General features: G+C 46.4%; 1 protein-coding gene across 3 annotated transcripts in view; it reads right to left on the reverse strand.

Annotated features, from left to right (window-relative positions):
* Positions 1–708: 708 nt before the first annotated feature.
* Positions 709–17,450, reverse strand: part of PDCD11 (programmed cell death 11) — a 41,781-nt gene continuing 25,039 nt past the window's right edge. For all 3 annotated transcript variants that reach the window (XM_078151079.1, XM_078151080.1, XM_020967767.2), the window contains 16 exons: positions 14,951–15,013; positions 12,508–12,616; positions 11,387–11,476; positions 9,944–10,046; positions 9,416–9,593; positions 8,184–8,240; positions 7,210–7,332; positions 6,732–6,854; positions 5,960–6,290; positions 5,551–5,658; positions 4,532–4,678; positions 3,877–4,127; positions 3,025–3,193; positions 2,344–2,497; positions 1,723–1,888; positions 709–1,178 (listed from right to left, as the gene is read on the reverse strand). In XM_078151079.1, coding sequence (XP_078007205.1) covers positions 1,007–1,178; positions 1,723–1,888; positions 2,344–2,497; positions 3,025–3,193; positions 3,877–4,127; positions 4,532–4,678; positions 5,551–5,658; positions 5,960–6,290; positions 6,732–6,854; positions 7,210–7,332; positions 8,184–8,240; positions 9,416–9,593; positions 9,944–10,046; positions 11,387–11,476; positions 12,508–12,616; positions 14,951–15,013 — 2,344 coding nt within the window. In that variant the 3' untranslated portion in view covers positions 709–1,006. The remainder of the gene's footprint in view (positions 1,179–1,722; positions 1,889–2,343; positions 2,498–3,024; positions 3,194–3,876; positions 4,128–4,531; positions 4,679–5,550; positions 5,659–5,959; positions 6,291–6,731; positions 6,855–7,209; positions 7,333–8,183; positions 8,241–9,415; positions 9,594–9,943; positions 10,047–11,386; positions 11,477–12,507; positions 12,617–14,950; positions 15,014–17,450) is intronic.

A 17,450-nucleotide genomic window follows, 5' to 3' on the forward strand; every position in this document is an offset into this window, starting at 1 on the left:
CAGTGACTCCCCAAATCAGAACATGGGCCTGGAACCCAGGTTTCCCTGTGCTGTGGCATTCTCCTCCTCCTGCCCTAGCAGATTCCAGGAACGTTCTGGGAGAGACACATGACTGAGCAAATGGCCCATGGGTCCATGGAGATCTCTGTGATCTGGTAGACGTGCCTAAAAGAAGTCATGGCCTAGTGACTTCTGATTGTCCTTATGCTCTTCAGATGAGCTCACAGCTGGGATTGAATGAGAGCCTGATCATGAGACCCTGGGAAGTCAGCCTCCTTCCATTACCCCTTCCCAGAGAACAATAAATAGTTTACAAAGCACTTTCTTTAAGACAATCCTGGTGAAAGTCAGCATGAATAGTCTCATCCCCACTTTACAGATGGGTGAACAAGTTCATTTAAACTCTAACCCTAAACCCAGTGAGTCCTCCTGATCTTAGACCACCTTTCCAAAGAAGGTCATACAGACTGGGGGGCCATATTGTATGCCACAAACCAGACAAGTTTCTTGGGAGTCCATCAGTTAGAGGATGACTGTGAAACAAATGGGCAGAGGAATTGCCCACCAGCATTAGTGGGAAGCGAAGTGGAAGAAACAAGCTGGTTCATTTTTTAAAAGAGATCTCTTATGTTCACTTTAAAAAAAAATTTTAAATCTTTTGCTTTTATATCATCTTTATTTCACAATATATCCCCCCTCCCACCCACCCATCCCTTCTAACAAAAAAAAGTTCAAAGAAATTATATGACATGTTGACCATGCCTGACATATGTACTGTTCCACGCTCATACACTCAAACACTGTGCCCCCCTCCCCTCCCACACACAGCAGACACAAGTCCTGACAAGGGCAGGTCACTCCTGGTTTTTACAGGGCTACCCTGTGTCACCACAAACAATGCTTAAATAAAGCCCCTCACGCCCCCCTCATGGTTTTTAAAAAATACATCTCGTGTCCACTCTGGGAGTGACTGCTGGGAGGATGCTGGTCCGGCCTGGGTTAGTCATTAGTTGTCAGCAAGGGTGCTCTTGGCCTCCACATAGCTCAAGGCCTTCTCCTTGACAGCCTGCACCGTCTCAGCTGTGCCGTGCTGCTTCTCATAGTCCAGGTAGCGTTTGAAGAAGAATTTCATCCGTTTGGGGGCCAGACTTAAGTGTACCACTCGCTCAAAGATGTCCCTGGGTCACAAGAATAGGAAGCTCAGGGAAATGGTGGACTGGCCCTCCATGGTTAGAATTTGTCAGTACTGGGGAACCTCTGTGGCAGAGGCACTGGGGAAAACTTGGCCTTACCCCAAATAAACTGAGAGAGAAGTTGCTGGGCCTGAGAGATAGGGATGGAGTCCCAGGAGAAAGACCTGAACTCAACACCAGCAGCCCTACATCTCAGTCCCAGCTCTGCCCTAGCTAGTCAAGTGACCTTGGGCAAGGCAGCCCCTACCCCCATGCCCTGCCCCATAGAGAGGGTGCCAGGAAAAAAATTAAGTCATGCCTGAGAAAAGTGCTAGAAATGAAAGCTGATGAACAGATAAATTATTAGGAGGGCCCAAGTTTCTGGCTTCCAGTCCACAGAGCCCACGCTGCTGCCCAAGGTCAAAAAGAAGCCCCTCCCTATTGGACAAAATCTTCTGGTGAGAGGATGGAGCCTTAGGGCCAATGAGCCTTCCCCAACCTCACTCCAAGGCTGGCCAGCTCCTTGTGCCCTTTCCTTCCCCCTACTTACCGGACTTCCTTCTGGTTCCCGTACTTAATGACCATGTCAATGTAGACAGACCAGACATCTGTGCGCTTGGGGTAGCTGCTAAGCGTGCTCTCAAACATGGCCTTGGCTCGCTCTGCATCCCCCAGGTGGAACTCAAGCTGGGCAAATTTGGAGATGACATCCACATCTGCAACGGCAAGGGTGACTCAGACCACTGGCCAGAGCCCTTTCTCTCACAGACTGAGTTCAAGGTGATGGGAAAGGATGCCCACTTGTACTCTTTGGTCATTGTTCCCAGGATCCTGGCCCTTTCCGGAAGGACAAAGCCTTCTGGGATTACTAGGTACGTTAAGGATGGAGAAGTCAGAGTGAGGGAAGGTTCCTAACTTCACTGGCCACTGGGCCTCTACACCTATACCCATATAAGGTCTCAGTAAAGTGACTGGGAAGGAGATTTAACCCTGTTATCCTCATCCATGGGAATTGGGACTCTGGGAAGGTCAACTGTTACTTTATGCAAAACCCAAAACTATATGAAAGTCACCCCAACAAAGAGGCCTACCCTGTGCCAAGCTGGAGGAATCCCCAGAAGCCCACTTGGGGAAGGGAGAGAGAGGTATAAGAGGGACAAAGAGGCCTTACGTTCTTTCTGTGGCAGACAACTGAAGGCCCGCTGCAGCAGGCGGTGACTGGCGTCGGCCTGCCCTCTCTGAAGAAGGAAGGCACCATATTTGATCCACACAGTCTTCTCTTGTCGGAAACGTTTCAGCATCCGACTATAGAGCTCTTCAGCTGCCTGGGGAAAAGGAGGAGGTGAGCAGACAAACACGAGAACCTAAGTGAACCCCACGCCTACTCTACAGATTGGGGGGCTGGGAAAGGACGGGAGACAGCTTTTATTTTTGAGGTGACTTCTCCCATTCCACACTGCTCCTGAGCTCAGGGAAAGGTCCCTAAGGGGACATGAGGATAAGGAGGGATAGGAAAGCCAAAAGAAGAAGGCACCAGGCCTGGAGAGGGACATTTCTTTCCTTCTGTCTAGGGTACACTATAGAGACAAGACTGGAATTCTGTTGATACCTTCACCTCCAAATAATTCCCACACCTAGCAATTTACTTAACCTCTAAAAAGACAGGGATACTCAGTCTCCCCAGGATTGTGAAACAAGTTCTCCAAAGTTACAGCAAGAGCTGAGGACTCTCAACTTTGAACCCTGCCTTGGTGATACCCACTGGGCAGCATCTGTCTCGAGTGGGGATGGGGAAGAGACTCTTCTGGGGCTGGAAGGGGAACATCTCCAATCAAAAGGCTGGGAAACATACCTGGTACTTCTCTGACTTGGTGTAGATGTCAGCCAGCCGGAGGAAGACCTTCAAGGGCTCACAGTACTGCACAGCGCGCTCAAAGACCTTGGTCAGAGTCTCTGTGGAGCCATACATGTTCTCCAGGTTCATCAAGGCCACCCACACGTTTAGCTTCTCCTGCTCTTCTCTGGGGGTACAGAGGGGTCAAAACTCAAACTCTAGTCCAACAGATGTCTTTCACCTCTATCTGGAGGCTAACCCTCGATTACAGCCATTCAGATCTCCCACGCCCCTCAACCTAAGCCCAACATCAGAGAACAGGCTTAGAGAGCAATCCTGAGTAATCCCTGCCTCCCAAAAGTTCGTCAAGACGCCTGGAGCCTTGATTCTCTGGGTATGGGCTATCTTCTATTGTTCACTATTGGATCCAAGTCTGCCGAGGAGGGCAAGCAATGCCTCTTAGGTCCTGTCCTGGAGGGAGTGAAAGCCTCAACTCACGGACTGGGGTTGGGAGGGTGTCAACCCTCTCCTCCTCTGAACCAGCAGGGCCTGGATCTCTTACTGATTGATCACAATCTTCTTAGTATCATAATTATTTGCATCTATCCCTATGTGATTAAAACTACAAGAAGAGAATTACTATGTTTCACTCATCCCTGTTCTTATCACAAACAGAAAAAGTAGGGACCCCCATCTTTCTCCCACTTCCCCTCCCTAAACTCAGGTGCTCATGACCTGTATGGAAGCCACAAGCCAGATGAAAGGAAGTAAGAGCAGCCACCCTCAGAGCAATCAGTCTGCCAAGCCAAACGTTCCCCAAAGACATACTCCCTCCTCTCCACGGGGGCTGCTGGGAGGGAGCCTCTTTACCTGAAGGAGATGGACTTGAGAGCCCTCTCGGCCACTGCCCGGGCCTTCTCGATCTCTGTGGCGTGCAGGTGGAAAGCCATGTACTGCAGCCACAGGATGGAGCTGTTGGGGGAGCTCAGGACCAAACGATCAAAGTCATCTGCGGTCTCGGGCTGCCAACTGGGGTCCATCAGGGCTGCCTCGATGCGCGACAGCTCCTTCTCGGCCTGCTGCTTCTCCAGCTCCTTGTCCTTCTTGCTTTTCTTCTTCAGCTACAGAGCAGCAGGTGAGAGTGAGTGGTGGTACCCAAGGCTCAGCTCCAACCCACCCTAGGGAGGCACATGGACTCTGGCCTGGCACCACCCTCATTCCCCTGGCCTCCTGGGAGCCAAGTCCCTGCTGGTTAGCATTTCAATCACTATCATTACTGTGTCCACTAATCAAAATTCAGTTCCAGGGCTCTTGAACTATCTTACTGTCATATCTCCCCCGAGCCCTGAGGCTGGCATTGAGCCGAGTTGGAAGCTTCCCAAGAGGCCTCTTAGGGTCTTGGGAGGCAGATGAGTGACTCCCTCCTGTCCAAATCATCTAAGGCAACCCCTCTCACCACAAGGCTAGGTTTTGGAAAGCACTGCTTGGAGAGCCTATCTAAAAAAGCCCCCAGGGAAAACCGAACCGTGGCCTGGCTTGTTTCCTCTTCTTCACTGTCCGAACTCTCCTCTCGGGGTGGCATGGCGGGGGTGAGCATGTCCAGACTCACATCCCACACGAAGCCCGAAGACAGCTGCAGCCTGGGGACTTCTGTGGGCTTGGGCTGCTTCTTCTGTGAGAACCAGAGAGGATCTGAGGCCAGAGGCTGACCTCTGACCACACACTGCCCTAAGCCTGCCCCATGACCATTCCCTCTTCCCCAAGCCCTCCATCTCCTGACTCTGGGCAAACAGCATCTACCCAACGGATCATCTACTGATAAGAACCGTCAAGGAAGAGAAGACAAAGACCGGCTATAACCTTCAGCACAGACGAGACGATGGCTCTACTGGAAGCCCTGACCAGTGTACAGCAGTACACAGGCACACTGTCACCACTTCTTCTAACATCGTGGGGCTTTGTAGCTTCATCTCTGTGATCTGCTCTCATCATCACATTTAAATGGAGCTTTAAGGCTCGCACAACCACCCAGTGAAGGAGCTGCTGTCATTATGTTACAGATGAGGATACTGAGGTCAGAAGTTAAATGGTTTGTCCTGGGCCATAAAGCTACTGTCTGGGGGTGAGATTAGAACCCAGATCCTTCAGACTTAAAGCCTGGTGTCTTGTTTTTAAATTGGAGAATGGGGGGGGCAGGGGAAGGAGAGTGTATACTGATGATCTCATTGATTTATGAAACTCTTTCTACTAGTAAAGATGTTCTGCAACCTGCGGTCTGAGTTCTAGTTAAATGACTTGGCCGCCATCACACAGGTATTATGTGCCAGAAAGAGAACCTGAACCCATACCTTTCTGTCTTTAAGGCCGACCAAATCACAAGACAAAACTGTAACTATCATCTTCCTTTTATAGATAAGGAAATGAAGAGTCAGAGAGGGGAGGTGAATTCCCAAGGTCAAACAGCCAGTGAGTGGGACAATCAGGAGCAGACTGAGGTCTCCACATGCCCATTCATCTCCCCCTTCGAGAGCTGACAGTTCTTACCTTGGTCTGCTTAAGTCTCTTCTCTTTCTCCTCCTTATAATTAACTTCAACTCCACTATCATCTTCTTCAAGCGAGAGGTTTTGTTTTTTCTTCTTGTTCACTTTCTCCTGGAACAACACAAAGAATGGAAATGGAAGTGACTGATTCATTCACTCAACTGGTATTTACTGTAACTTATCCCTAAGACCTTCCAAGGCATATACCAAAGGCGATCCGAGTGCTAGGGTTGTGCACAGTGGCCCCGTCTCTGACCTCTTGGAACACATTACGGACAACCACGGCCTGGGTGGTCAACTCTACACTCGGTGCCTTCTACACTCGGCCTTCTCCCCAGGGCACAGTACGGCAGGTTCTTGCTTTCAATGTTTTCTTTGTTTCAAAAGAGATTTCCTTTCCACAAGGAAGTACCTGCTCTCTTTCCAACCCTGGCATCTTCCGCTTCCCTTTACTTGCTGACTTCTCTACTGGTTTGACACTGGGCTCATCACACTCTTCCTCTGTCTCCTGGTGCTTTCCCTCTTTAGTCTTACACTGCTTCTCCTCCTTCTGTTTTGTCTTACAGTCACCATGATCTTCCTCCTCCTCTTCCTCCAATTTCCGCTTCTTCTTAGGCAGAGGGCTGAGCACCTCCTTCCCCTGGTCCCGCAGTGGCAGACCCAAAGACTCAGGAAATACATCTGGCTTCCTAGTGTCTTTGGGGAGGAAGGACAGATACACCAGGTTCTGCTTCCGGTTCACCCTGGATGGGCACAGAGAGACAGCGACAATGCCGGTGAGAAAGGAAAGAGGAAAAATGACTAGAAACAAAGACAAAGACCAGCTCTCCTTTTCCTGGGCTCAAGCTGAACTGACCAAGAGCCATCTTGTCATATGTACGGGCTTCTGTGGGTGGGACTCTGTGGACTGGAGGAGTCGGGGCTGGAATGGCAGCATTTGAAGCCCATGGCCAACTCGAGGGGGCAGCGTCTGAGGCCCTCAAGCAAAGTGCTTACTTCAGTCTGTACATCAGATTCAACCCAGCCACAACTCATCTTTTCAGGAATACCTGACAGTTGGCCTGGCTTTATTTTAAGAAGACCACTGGAACTCAAAACCACAGGACGGAGGGGGTAGGGGGCAGCTTACTGACAAGCTTGGGGTGGGGTGTGAGCACAGCCTCTACCTCTGTTTCTGAGCCTACCTTAAGACCTTGGCTGAAAGTAGCTTTCCTTCTGGGAGGTAAGTTTGGTACAAAGCTCTGTCAGACACGAAATACTTGGTAACGTGCCGGTACTTGACTCGACCCACAAGAGTGGGGCTAATGCTGTAAAAAAGGAAAGACAAGATTGTAGATTTGGGGGAAAACCCTGGTCATCCCGAAGCAGTGAGACAACTCTGGCAAAGCCTAAGATGGGGCAGAGACCCCCTACTATCTTCAGAAACACAAAGGAGTCATTTTGCAGCAGAAGGTAACTTCTGGCAGATGCAAGGGAGATGCAATCTTCCTCCCCACTAGGGCCACCCAGTAACCTCCATGAATGATTGAGGAACCCACAGAATCCCTTCTCTGAGATTCTCTAGAAAGAGGTCTGGCAACTGTACAGAGCAGTTCTAGGAGACAGAGGAGTGGACAAGAAGAGCTGGGGGTGGGGGGGTTCCTCTGGTCCCACACTTCTCACCGAAAGTACACTCCCAGCTTCTTGATGGCTTCCACGTAGCCCCGCAGGCGTTGCCCTTCTTTAATGTCTTTGATGGAGTTCACTTCAGGGTCTTCTATTTTGCTTTTCATTCTGGGGTTTGTTCTAAAGGAACAAGAGGGAGAGAGACAAAAAAATGGGGGGGGCATGCCACACTTAACTACTCCACCCAATCCTGGTGCCATTCTTCCCAGACTACTTACACTTATCTTCCCCCCCCGCCCCCCAATCAGCCCTCCCCTTCAGCATTCTACGTTCTTGCCAAACTAGCCCACTTAGAGTCTCTGGCACCGAACATCCCATTTTCCATCTCTGTCCTTTGCACAGGCCATCCCCCCATGCCTGGCATGTTTTTCCCTCCTCATCTCTAACTCTTTCGTAGCTCTCTTTCAAGACTCAGTTCAATTGTTAGAGCCCTTTCCTGAAATCAGTTTGTAATTTACATTTACTTTACTTCATATGTACTGTGAACATGCCATTTCCCTCCAGTACAACATCCTTGAGGGCAGGGATGATTTCATTTTTTGTGTGCCTGGCACAGAGAAGTCTCTTAATAAATATTAACTGAACAGAAAAAAGCCGAACCCATAACCATGGCGTCACAAGCATCAATTCTAATCACTAAGAAAATTGCCCAGAGAATGATCCTTCCCCTCCCACAGGCTAATTACATACCCACCATGAGCTCTCTTGGTTTTTTGACCCCCTGAATTTACAAAGCCCAGAGAAGACCTTGAGAGCAGACTACCCTTGTCTTTGAGAGAAAAAAAAAACCTTAAGAAGTAGCATATGGGGTAACAACCCTGGTTTCTTTACCTCAAGGGACCCCTCCCCCCCCAAAAAAAGGTACAGGGAGGCAACGAACTGAAAGGAGCTCAAATTTCTCTAAACATGGAAAATTAATCAAGAGAGTGGTCCCCCCCACCCCCCCAAAAGAGGCCCAGCCCAAAGGCTACCTGGACTGTCGTAGTGACAGAGTCAGTACAGGGTCTTTGGTGGACAGCACACAACACCTGTAAGAAGAGAGGGATAAAAGTGAGATCTGGAGTTCAGTGACCACCCAGCTAGGCCATGGCAAAGAGTCCAAGGACCTGCAGGCTTCCCATTGCAGGACCCATCTGCTAGACAAGGCTTGGAACCATGACATCTATCACATAGGTCATCATGGAGCTAAAGTGAGGCTTTGTATGTCAAGCCCAGGTTGCCTATGACTAGGCCCCTACTCTTCCCCTAGCCCTCTACCCAAAAAAACTCTAATGGCACCCTGTTACCACCAGAATCCCAGCTGAAGTCCTCTTTTTGGCTTTTAAAGCCCTTGACAAACTGGTCCCTTCCTGTCTTTCCCCTCCAAACTCTAATCCAGCCCCTGCTGCTGCCCACACACAGTACATATCTTTTGCCTTTGTCCCTCAAGCCTACAGTGCCTCCTCTTCTCTCGGCTTCCTTCGAGACAGCTCAAACCCCACCTTCTGCAAGATTTTCCCCTCCCTCCTGGCTGGTGCTGTCCAAGATTCCTTCCCAATCCTACTGTATATATCTTGTACAAACATAGTCCTTGGCCTGCTGGCTCTCCCATTAGAAAGTGAGCTCCTTGAAGGAGGGCAGAGATGGTGTTTTTGCCTTTCTTTGTACGCACAGCAGAAAGCACATAGTAGCACTTAATAAATGCCTACTGGCTAAAGCTCCATGCAGCATTAAAGTGCTTTATCTAATGACTATGTCACTTTCATTTTTGTCTGTGACCCCAGAGCTTATCACAGTACCTGGCATAATATAGGAGCTTAATAAATGCTTGCTGAATTATATTACTAAAAATGTTGTAACTGCTGCTGATTGAGAGAACTGGCCTCTAGACCCAACTCTGTTGCTAACCCATGGTGACGCCTCAGGCTAAGCCACTGCCCCTGCCTAGGCTTCAGGTTCCTCCTCTCACAAGAGGAGGGATGACACTTTGCCCACCTATGGGAGGAAGAGGGAATAAACTGAAACCAGGTGGGAAAGTGTTTGAAGGCCGTTACAAATGTAATCCACAGTGACTGACCGAGTGTCGGCTGCATAACCAGCTCTGCACCAAGGCCCTCTGGGACTTTATGTTCTCACTGGGGAGACAGGGCTAAGACATGTGAAGAACCAGGGGACAGAGCAGAACAGGGAGATGGCCAGAGAGCAAAAGGCCAAAAAGTCTCACCTGACGATTTTCTCAGGGTGGAAGCTTCCCAAGGGTGCCTCAAGATAGGAGTCGCTCAGGTGAAAGATGCTAACTTTCCCAACTGTCCCAAAGGGGAAGAGGACTTGCAGTCCCTCCTTGGGAAGGACCTTTACCACGCGGCCCATGGCTACTTCTCCTTCTTCCAATTTGTGAGGACCTACAGGGGAGAACTGGACTCAGACAAAAGAAAGAAAAATGGCTGCAAAGGTAACCAGCTAGGTCAGGTGAGGAAGGGGTCAGGAAGAGCAGAGAAGCCAGGGGCATCTGAGGAGGAGCCTTCTCTGACTCAAGGCCAGGCTTCATGTATCCAGACTCACAGCTTGGTAACTAGTGAAAGCAAATAATGGCTGAAAGCAGGAGTGGGAACCTGCTGACCTTCAGGAGGCATTCGGTATGGCCACATTAGACTCTTCCCCCAACAAGGGAAATAAGTCCTATCCCCTATCCTGCCCAGATGGGGTAAAGGCCATTTTCCTGATGCAGCCAAGGGTTATTTCATCACCATACCTATGAGAGACAAAGTAAGGAAGCCCTTCGAGGATTCTGGGCCAACCACAGTAGCACTCAAGGCTTGGCCAATCTTGAATTTCTTCTCTGGATGCTTCAGAACCTAGACGAATAAGAACTCTGATTCAATTCAATAAACCTCTGCTTTGGGCAAAGCACTATGCTAGATGCTGTAAGTCTTTTGTAAATTTGTGATGTAATCCCTGAATTCATGGAGCTTACCAAGGGGGAAGGATGACAACACAAAACAGGGAGAGATGGAGGCAAAGGAGGGTTAGAACATGCTATAGAAAAATTTGGAGATCAAAAAACCATTATTTGCTGAAGGGCTCAGAGAACCCTTTTGGGGGGGAAGGGGAACACCTGAACCAAGCTAAGAAAGAAAAGCACTCTAAATGGTGAAGGAGGAGGCATCTATTCCAGATGCTGCAAGACAACATCATGTTCAGGGAATAGCTATTAGTCCTATATACATATAAACATAAAAATTTATATCTCATCTGATCTTTGCAGCTACCATAGGAGGGAGGTGGTAGGTGATAAGAAATAAATCTGGAAAGGTAACTGGAGTTCAACTGTGCAGGGCCTTAAGTGACAAGAAGAGGAATTTGCTTTTTATCCCATAGGAATGGGGAGCTACAAAAGGTTCTGAGTGGGTGACTGACATGATCAGACCTCTGGCCTTAGGAAAATTATCTTGGCAGCCATGGGGTAAATGGATTGCAAAGGAAACAGGCTTGGGAGCAAGGCGACCAGTCAGGACATTCTTACAATAATCCAGGTAAGAGGTGAGGAGGGCCTGTATTAGGGTGGTAGCAGTGTGCCTGGAGAGGAGACAGACCCAAGAGGTAGAGGGAGAAATCAACAGCACTTGGCTGCTGATTAAACGTGGGCCCAAAGGAGAAAGAAGTCAAAGACAACTTTCCAGCGTTCAAGCCCATTTGACTACAGTGCCATCAGCAGAAGTGGTGATAAGAGGGGCCAGTTTGAGGGTATGAGGACATGAGGAAATGGAGGTACTGGCAGTCCATCTAAGTGCTAATGTCCAACAGGTAATGGGGGACTAGAGTTTAGGTGAGACAATGAAGCTGGATAGACAGATGTGAGATTTGCCTATGTAGAGATGGTGTGACTGAATCCACAAGAACGGCTGAAGGCACCAAGGGAGAAAGAAGAAAGAGAAGAGGGGATAAGAAAAACTCATGGCTGGGACACTGGATAGATGGCAGAAAAGCAAAGTTATGGAAGCCAAGGAAGGAGTGATAAAAACTTTTTGCTCCTCCCCAAAACAGAACATTCAGAAAAGCAGCAGGGATCGACACTCCTCATGCCCTGTTGCCCAAGTGACTTGAGCATTCTCTAGACATGTAAATAACATGCACTACAAATGTTCCCAGAGGCTGAGGGTACCCAGGCCCCCAGCCCACAGGTACAGCGACAGACCTTGAAACTGAGAGAGGTCAACAGCTGAGGGATTCTTCCCCGGATATCAGAAGTTATCTCCACCTCAAGCCATTTTTTGATCACGTTGAACTGGAAGACAACGGTGGGGAGAAAGGAGAAAAATTGAAAAAGGGAGAGGTCATGAAAGTTTTCTCCCTTTTTGTTGTATTATGAGAGACACAAACTCTTGGAACTATATCCAATTCCTTCAAATGGAATATCATGGACCTCCCAGGATAAAAGGGAAAGCCCTCCCCTCCCCCTCCCCTCTACCACTCACTGTCTCCCTTCAGGGATTTCATTTTAAATACCGGGCTTCAAGTGATGCAGCATGGGCAGGTACAGATGGGCTGCAATTTACAGTGAGGAAATACCCACGATGACCAGCGTACAGAAGCATCGGATCATTTCCAGCAGCACACCAAGGGCCTACCCTAGCAGCTCACTGCCTCAATAGCAGTGCTGTTGTTTTTGCTGGGGCCTTATCTGACCTACCAGACCTCACCCCAGATACGGCCCCCACCCACCATGAGAATAGGTCAACCCTGATTTCTTTGTGTCCTCCTTCTCAAACATGCACAGGATTTTCCATCCCCCTTTGGGGGGATGGGAGTGTGAGGGAGAAGAACGCATTTTGTTTCCAAATCCTGCACTTTCCAGATGCAGCCCTACATTCAAGAGGAGTCCCAATGTTCAAGCTTTAATGCATCTTTCAAGGCGTGGCTCAAATCTTACCTCCTCTATGAAGCTTTCCCCAAGTGCTTCTGCCCACACTCACCACAGCCTCCTCTGATCTTCCCTTGCATGTACAGTCTATACACTACATGGTTTAGTATTAACACATATGATCTGGCACTGATCTCTCATTTTTTTCACGTCTTAGTCTTATGCCTCCAATTAGACTTTAAATTCTAGAAAAGCGCATGGATCACATATTATTCTCCTTTTTCATCCCCTGAATGGACTAAGCAAGGTTTGATGCCAAACACTTATGAGGTGTCCCCAAAATACTTGTTTGAGTAGTAGGTTTCTGGTTTGGTTTTCTCTCTGCCCCATCACTTCCCAATCCCCTCCCTCTTTCCCCCAAAGAGGTCACATTAGTAGCAGAATGTTCACCTCACCTTTCTCATAAAACAGATCACCGTCTGGCCAAGAGGGTACTGTCTGAGCTTCTCTGTGGGGCTAGAGGAGTGAGTGCTGGGGTCATTGCTGATATCTTTCTTCAGCTCACTGTTTGCACACGGGCAAAGAAGGAAAGAAAACAATCTTGGTTTATTAAAAGGGGAGAAGCCAGTTTGAAAGGCCCCTGAAAGACAGCACCAGGTCAAATATTGTGACCTTACCCCAATTCTGCCCACTCCTAAGGAACCTCCTCATGATATCAGAATGAGAATGATTTGTTCCAGCTCATGTCCACAGATCTACATGAGCTAAGTAAAAGCCTCTATTTTTCATAAGCATTTAAGAAAACAAAAACTTTTTTTTTCATGATAATTTCTCAGATATCTTTCTCCTCTTGGAAAAGGTAAGAGCAAGTATGGTCTTAAACTTGCCCATTCTAATGGCACCAAGATTAGAAGAACCACCTAATCACGGAGGCTAATCGTAGAGAATGAAATGTTCATTTTAAAAATGAAAGGAAGACTTCAATATAACAAAGAAAAAGAATCTCAAGAGTTAGAGAGAAATTCTAAACTTTGCAAGGAGACTAGAGAGTGGAAGAATGTAACGCATAGAAAAGAAAAAGTGTTTCCTCATTTATAAAATGACACGATTAGACTATGTGATCTTCTTTTTCATGAAATATGGCTCTGACACCTAAACTGGGAAGAGATAAGTCAGAAAAAGAAAACCAAACACACTAACTCTAATAAATGTTTATGCAAAAAAAAGCAACTAAAATATTGGCAAAGAGGTGCCAGCAACATATTCAAAAGACTTTTTATGAACAGGCTGAGTTTAAATCAGGAATGCGAAGAATGTTTAATATTAGGAAACTTATATATCACTCACTTATATTTAGAAAAAAACAACAACCAGAAAATATAGGAATGGACTTCTTCTCAAAATCATAACATTTCCCAAGAACCAGAAGCAAGGACATTTATCCACTATCACCGTTGTTATTTCATATAGTTCTAGAAATAACCGCTATACCAATAAGACATGAAAAAGAAATTCAGAGATCATTCACAAGCAAAGAAGTAAACAAAATTATCATTTCCAGATCATAATTAATGGTCTCCCTACAGAACTCTCCACATAGATATTCAACTAAAATTAACTAAAGCAATTAATAACTTCAGTAAAGTAGCAGGATATAAATCAAACCTATATTTCTTTATGATCAACCCCCATACACTTGAACTTGGGTTTAAAATATATATATATATATACCTTCACATCCAAAATGGAGGAAACTTAGGCAGCAGGCCATTTGATAAAGATGGGGGAAATGGATAGTTAGTGAACTATAAGATCAGTAAGTCAACAGAATATGACAACCTCCTCTCACCCGGCTCCCCCCCCCCAAAAAATATCAAATGCGGCCTTAGGTTACATCAAGAGAGAAGCACTATGCTTGTTCGTGACTCTGAAGGTGATGGTCCTACTACCCCCTGACCTAATCAGACCATATGTGCAGTACTGTGTTTACTTAAGCCACTTTTAGCAAGGACACTGATAAGTTGGAGAGCATCAGAGGCAGGCAATGAGAGTGGAGAAGGACCTTTAGATTGTTCAAAATAAGGATTAGTTAAAAACTTGAATGTTTAAAATGATGAAGAGAGACCTTGGGTTGGAAGGTAGATGTGAGGCTAGTATCTAGGAGGCACTGGTACAGTGGTGGGAGTCCCACCTCTATCACTAAGATGCTGTGGGACAGATCTCAGGCAATTCTCCTCATTTTGCTCATCCAGAAGAGAAGGGAATGCACCAGACACTGGTTTTTAACCTTTGTTGTGTCATGGACACCTCTGGCAGTCTGGTGAAGTCCATGGATCCCTCTCAGAATAACATTTTAAATGCATAAAATAACACACGCAGGATCACAAAAGAAACCAATTATAATGAAGTAAAGTCATCAAGCTATTACTGATATATCACTATCAAGCCACATACATGGCCTCAGGTGATAGTTTCTAAAGTTCCTTCCAGCTCTAACATTTTACAAATCTTTGAACTGACAGCAAGAAACTGAAACACAGAGAGGCTAAGACCAATCCAGACTCACAGAGCTAGTTAAAAAAAAACAATTGCAAGCCTAGGATCCTACTCCCAATTCCAAACCATGTTCTCTTTCCAATAGGCCAGTGTTGCCCAACTCAAACTATACTCAAGGCTGGCAAAAGATCTAAATTCTCTACTGGAGACTGTCATACTCACTACAGCCCCTGTGGCTCATGGGAAGAAGGGGACACAAGAAGTAAGAATGTGCTAAGTTTGAAAACAAAAGGGCTTTAAAAGTAGTTACAGTTTTATGCATCTGCAAAAATTTGCTCATAACCAGCGGCTGGGAAATAATTTACTAATACCTCATCAATATATAAGCATAGCCCCTCTTACCTTGGTCGAATACTCAGCTCAGAAACAGTCTGGGCACTCGATGGATGGCTGATTGGTAGGGACCTGAGAAAGAAAAGAAAATGAGTCAAGTCGCTTCTCTACTTGTGCTAAAGCACCTTTCTTCTCTACCCAAAGTATATTCCCTCCTCACCTCCATACCTCAGAATCCTTAGTTTGCTTCTCAGTTCATCTCAAAGCCACCTTATACATGAAGCTATCGCTGACCTCCCCAACAGCTGGGGCCCAACCCCTCCTCCCAAAATCACCCTGTATCTATCTTGTATACAATTACTTACATAAAGTTGTTTTCCTTGGCTAGGTTGCAAGCTCCTGGAGGGCAAGGGCTACTTCACTAGCACCTAGCACATTGCCTGGCACACTGTAAGTGCTTAATAAAACACTTGTTGATTGACTGATGACAACTTGAAAGCTAGCTCTCTCCTTCTCCCACCTCTCATTCCTATCTCCTTCACCATGATGTTGGGTTAGTAACTGACTATCAGTGATAGGGAGTTATTTCTGTTCCTTCTTCCCACTCCCACTCTCCCCTGCCTATCTCTATCATTCTCAAAAAACCAAGTCACGACAAATTCTTAATGCCTGCTTGGGTCTACCAGAACCCTGGATTATTAAATAACATTTGTTTTGGGTGTTTTTTTTGGTTTGTTTTTGGCTAGGCAATGGGGTTAAGTGACTTGCCCAGGGTCACACAGCTAGTAAGTGTTATGTGTCTCGAGGCCGGATTTGAACTCAGGTCCTCCTGAATCCAGGGCTAATGCTCTATCCACTGCACCACCTACCTTCCCCTCAAATAACATTTGTAATGTAGATATAAGTGGGCCATCAGATGAGATTTAGAAATGTGTTTGTTCTTCTGTGCATTTTCACTGCAGTAATACAGTTAGGTCCCAATTAGTGCAGACAATGAATCCCCTTGAAGTAGGCGTGTGTAGCTGAATTTACATTATGCAACGTTATGTTTATGTAAAATACGGCAACTGGTCCGAGCCCAATAGAAATATGCGGTGTGAATTTAAATAATACAACTATTTCAGGGGATTCATTATTTAAACTGGGACCCAATTGTGTTTATTATAAAGGACAATGACAGAAGATAACAGCAATATCCTCTCACAAAAAAAAAAAACAAAAAAACCAGGAGGGAAAAAAAGCTATGGAAAGTTGGTGTAATTTCATAAGCATTTACAGATGAAACAGGACAGCAAATAGAAGGGAAACAGGATAGACTCTAACATGTTTCTACAGTGATCCTGTCTCACCCCTAACGACAAAAAGAATCACAACATTTGGGCTCAATATTAGCTGAATCAGTATTCAAGATAAGCTCTATAACGAAGTAGAAATGATATATGAGAAATCAGGCTACAAGATTAGGAAGACCTGATTAAATCTGTGCCAGATGGAGGTGACACAATTGTAAAAGCATCAGGGGTTAATTTTCAAGATATCTCAAACAGAGGAAAATTTGAAAAGAATGGAAGAGATCCCAGATGGCACCAATACCCTAGAGAAGGGCCACCCAAAAGACACTACTAACTACATCTCTACCAAGCCTTTATAAGAAGGGGCTAAATACTTGGCAAATATTCAGTTTCTCAAGAAAAATACGAAGTCACAGATGATACTCCAAAGCACATCTGGTCTTCAAAGTCATATGACTGCCAGAGCTCCAGAGAACACAAAACCCTGTAGCATTTAAGGTGACCACAAAAACTTATTAATAGAGCTAAGTGTAGTCTCCAAAGCTCTCCTTTACTGCTGTCAATATCATACAAGATGCTGGTAATTAGCTACTCAACAGTTCTCTAACACTAATGCTAAACCAAATAAAGTATCTTGCCACAGTCTAAACAAGAGGGATATTCTATAGAAGGCAAGACTCCCTAGATCTGATGGTTGATCATCTACGACATGCTTGTCAGGAAGAGTCACATGGACAAAGAAGGCGCACTGCCCTGATCATGGCAGCTGCAGGCGCAGCCTACTGAATTACTCTACCTACACACACCCTGAACAAACACTGAGACGGCACTCAGCAGATGCTTAATAAATGTTTACTGATGTGCTGACTCACAATGAACAGGAGTGGAGCAGGCTCAACTCTATTTGGGAAAGTACAAATGCTTTCAATGTTCCAGAACTGCTCTGCATCACCAAAGCCCATCTTCTTAAAATGGATACCCTCCCAGGCTGTGATTCAAGGTACAACTACAGAAATATGCATGGGGGTGGGTCCTTTAAGTACCAGGCTGTAACACATTACTAACGATGACTTACACACACACAAAAAAGTGGTGCAAGACAGATCACCAAGAACATGTGTGCCAGGACCTAAAAATCATGCCATGGGAAGATTGGCTCAAGATGCTGCACGTGGTTAGCCTGCAAAAGGGGAAGAGGAGACTAAGAGAAGGCATGATTGCTACCTTGAAGGCTCTGCCCTTCAGGAGATGGTTTAGGCTCGTTTCTGTTTAGATCT

Source organism: Phascolarctos cinereus, unplaced genomic scaffold (assembly GCF_003287225.1).
Source record: "Phascolarctos cinereus isolate Bilbo 61053 unplaced genomic scaffold, phaCin_HiC Scaffold_3;HRSCAF=262, whole genome shotgun sequence".
Taxonomy (NCBI): Eukaryota; Metazoa; Chordata; class Mammalia; order Diprotodontia; family Phascolarctidae; genus Phascolarctos; species Phascolarctos cinereus.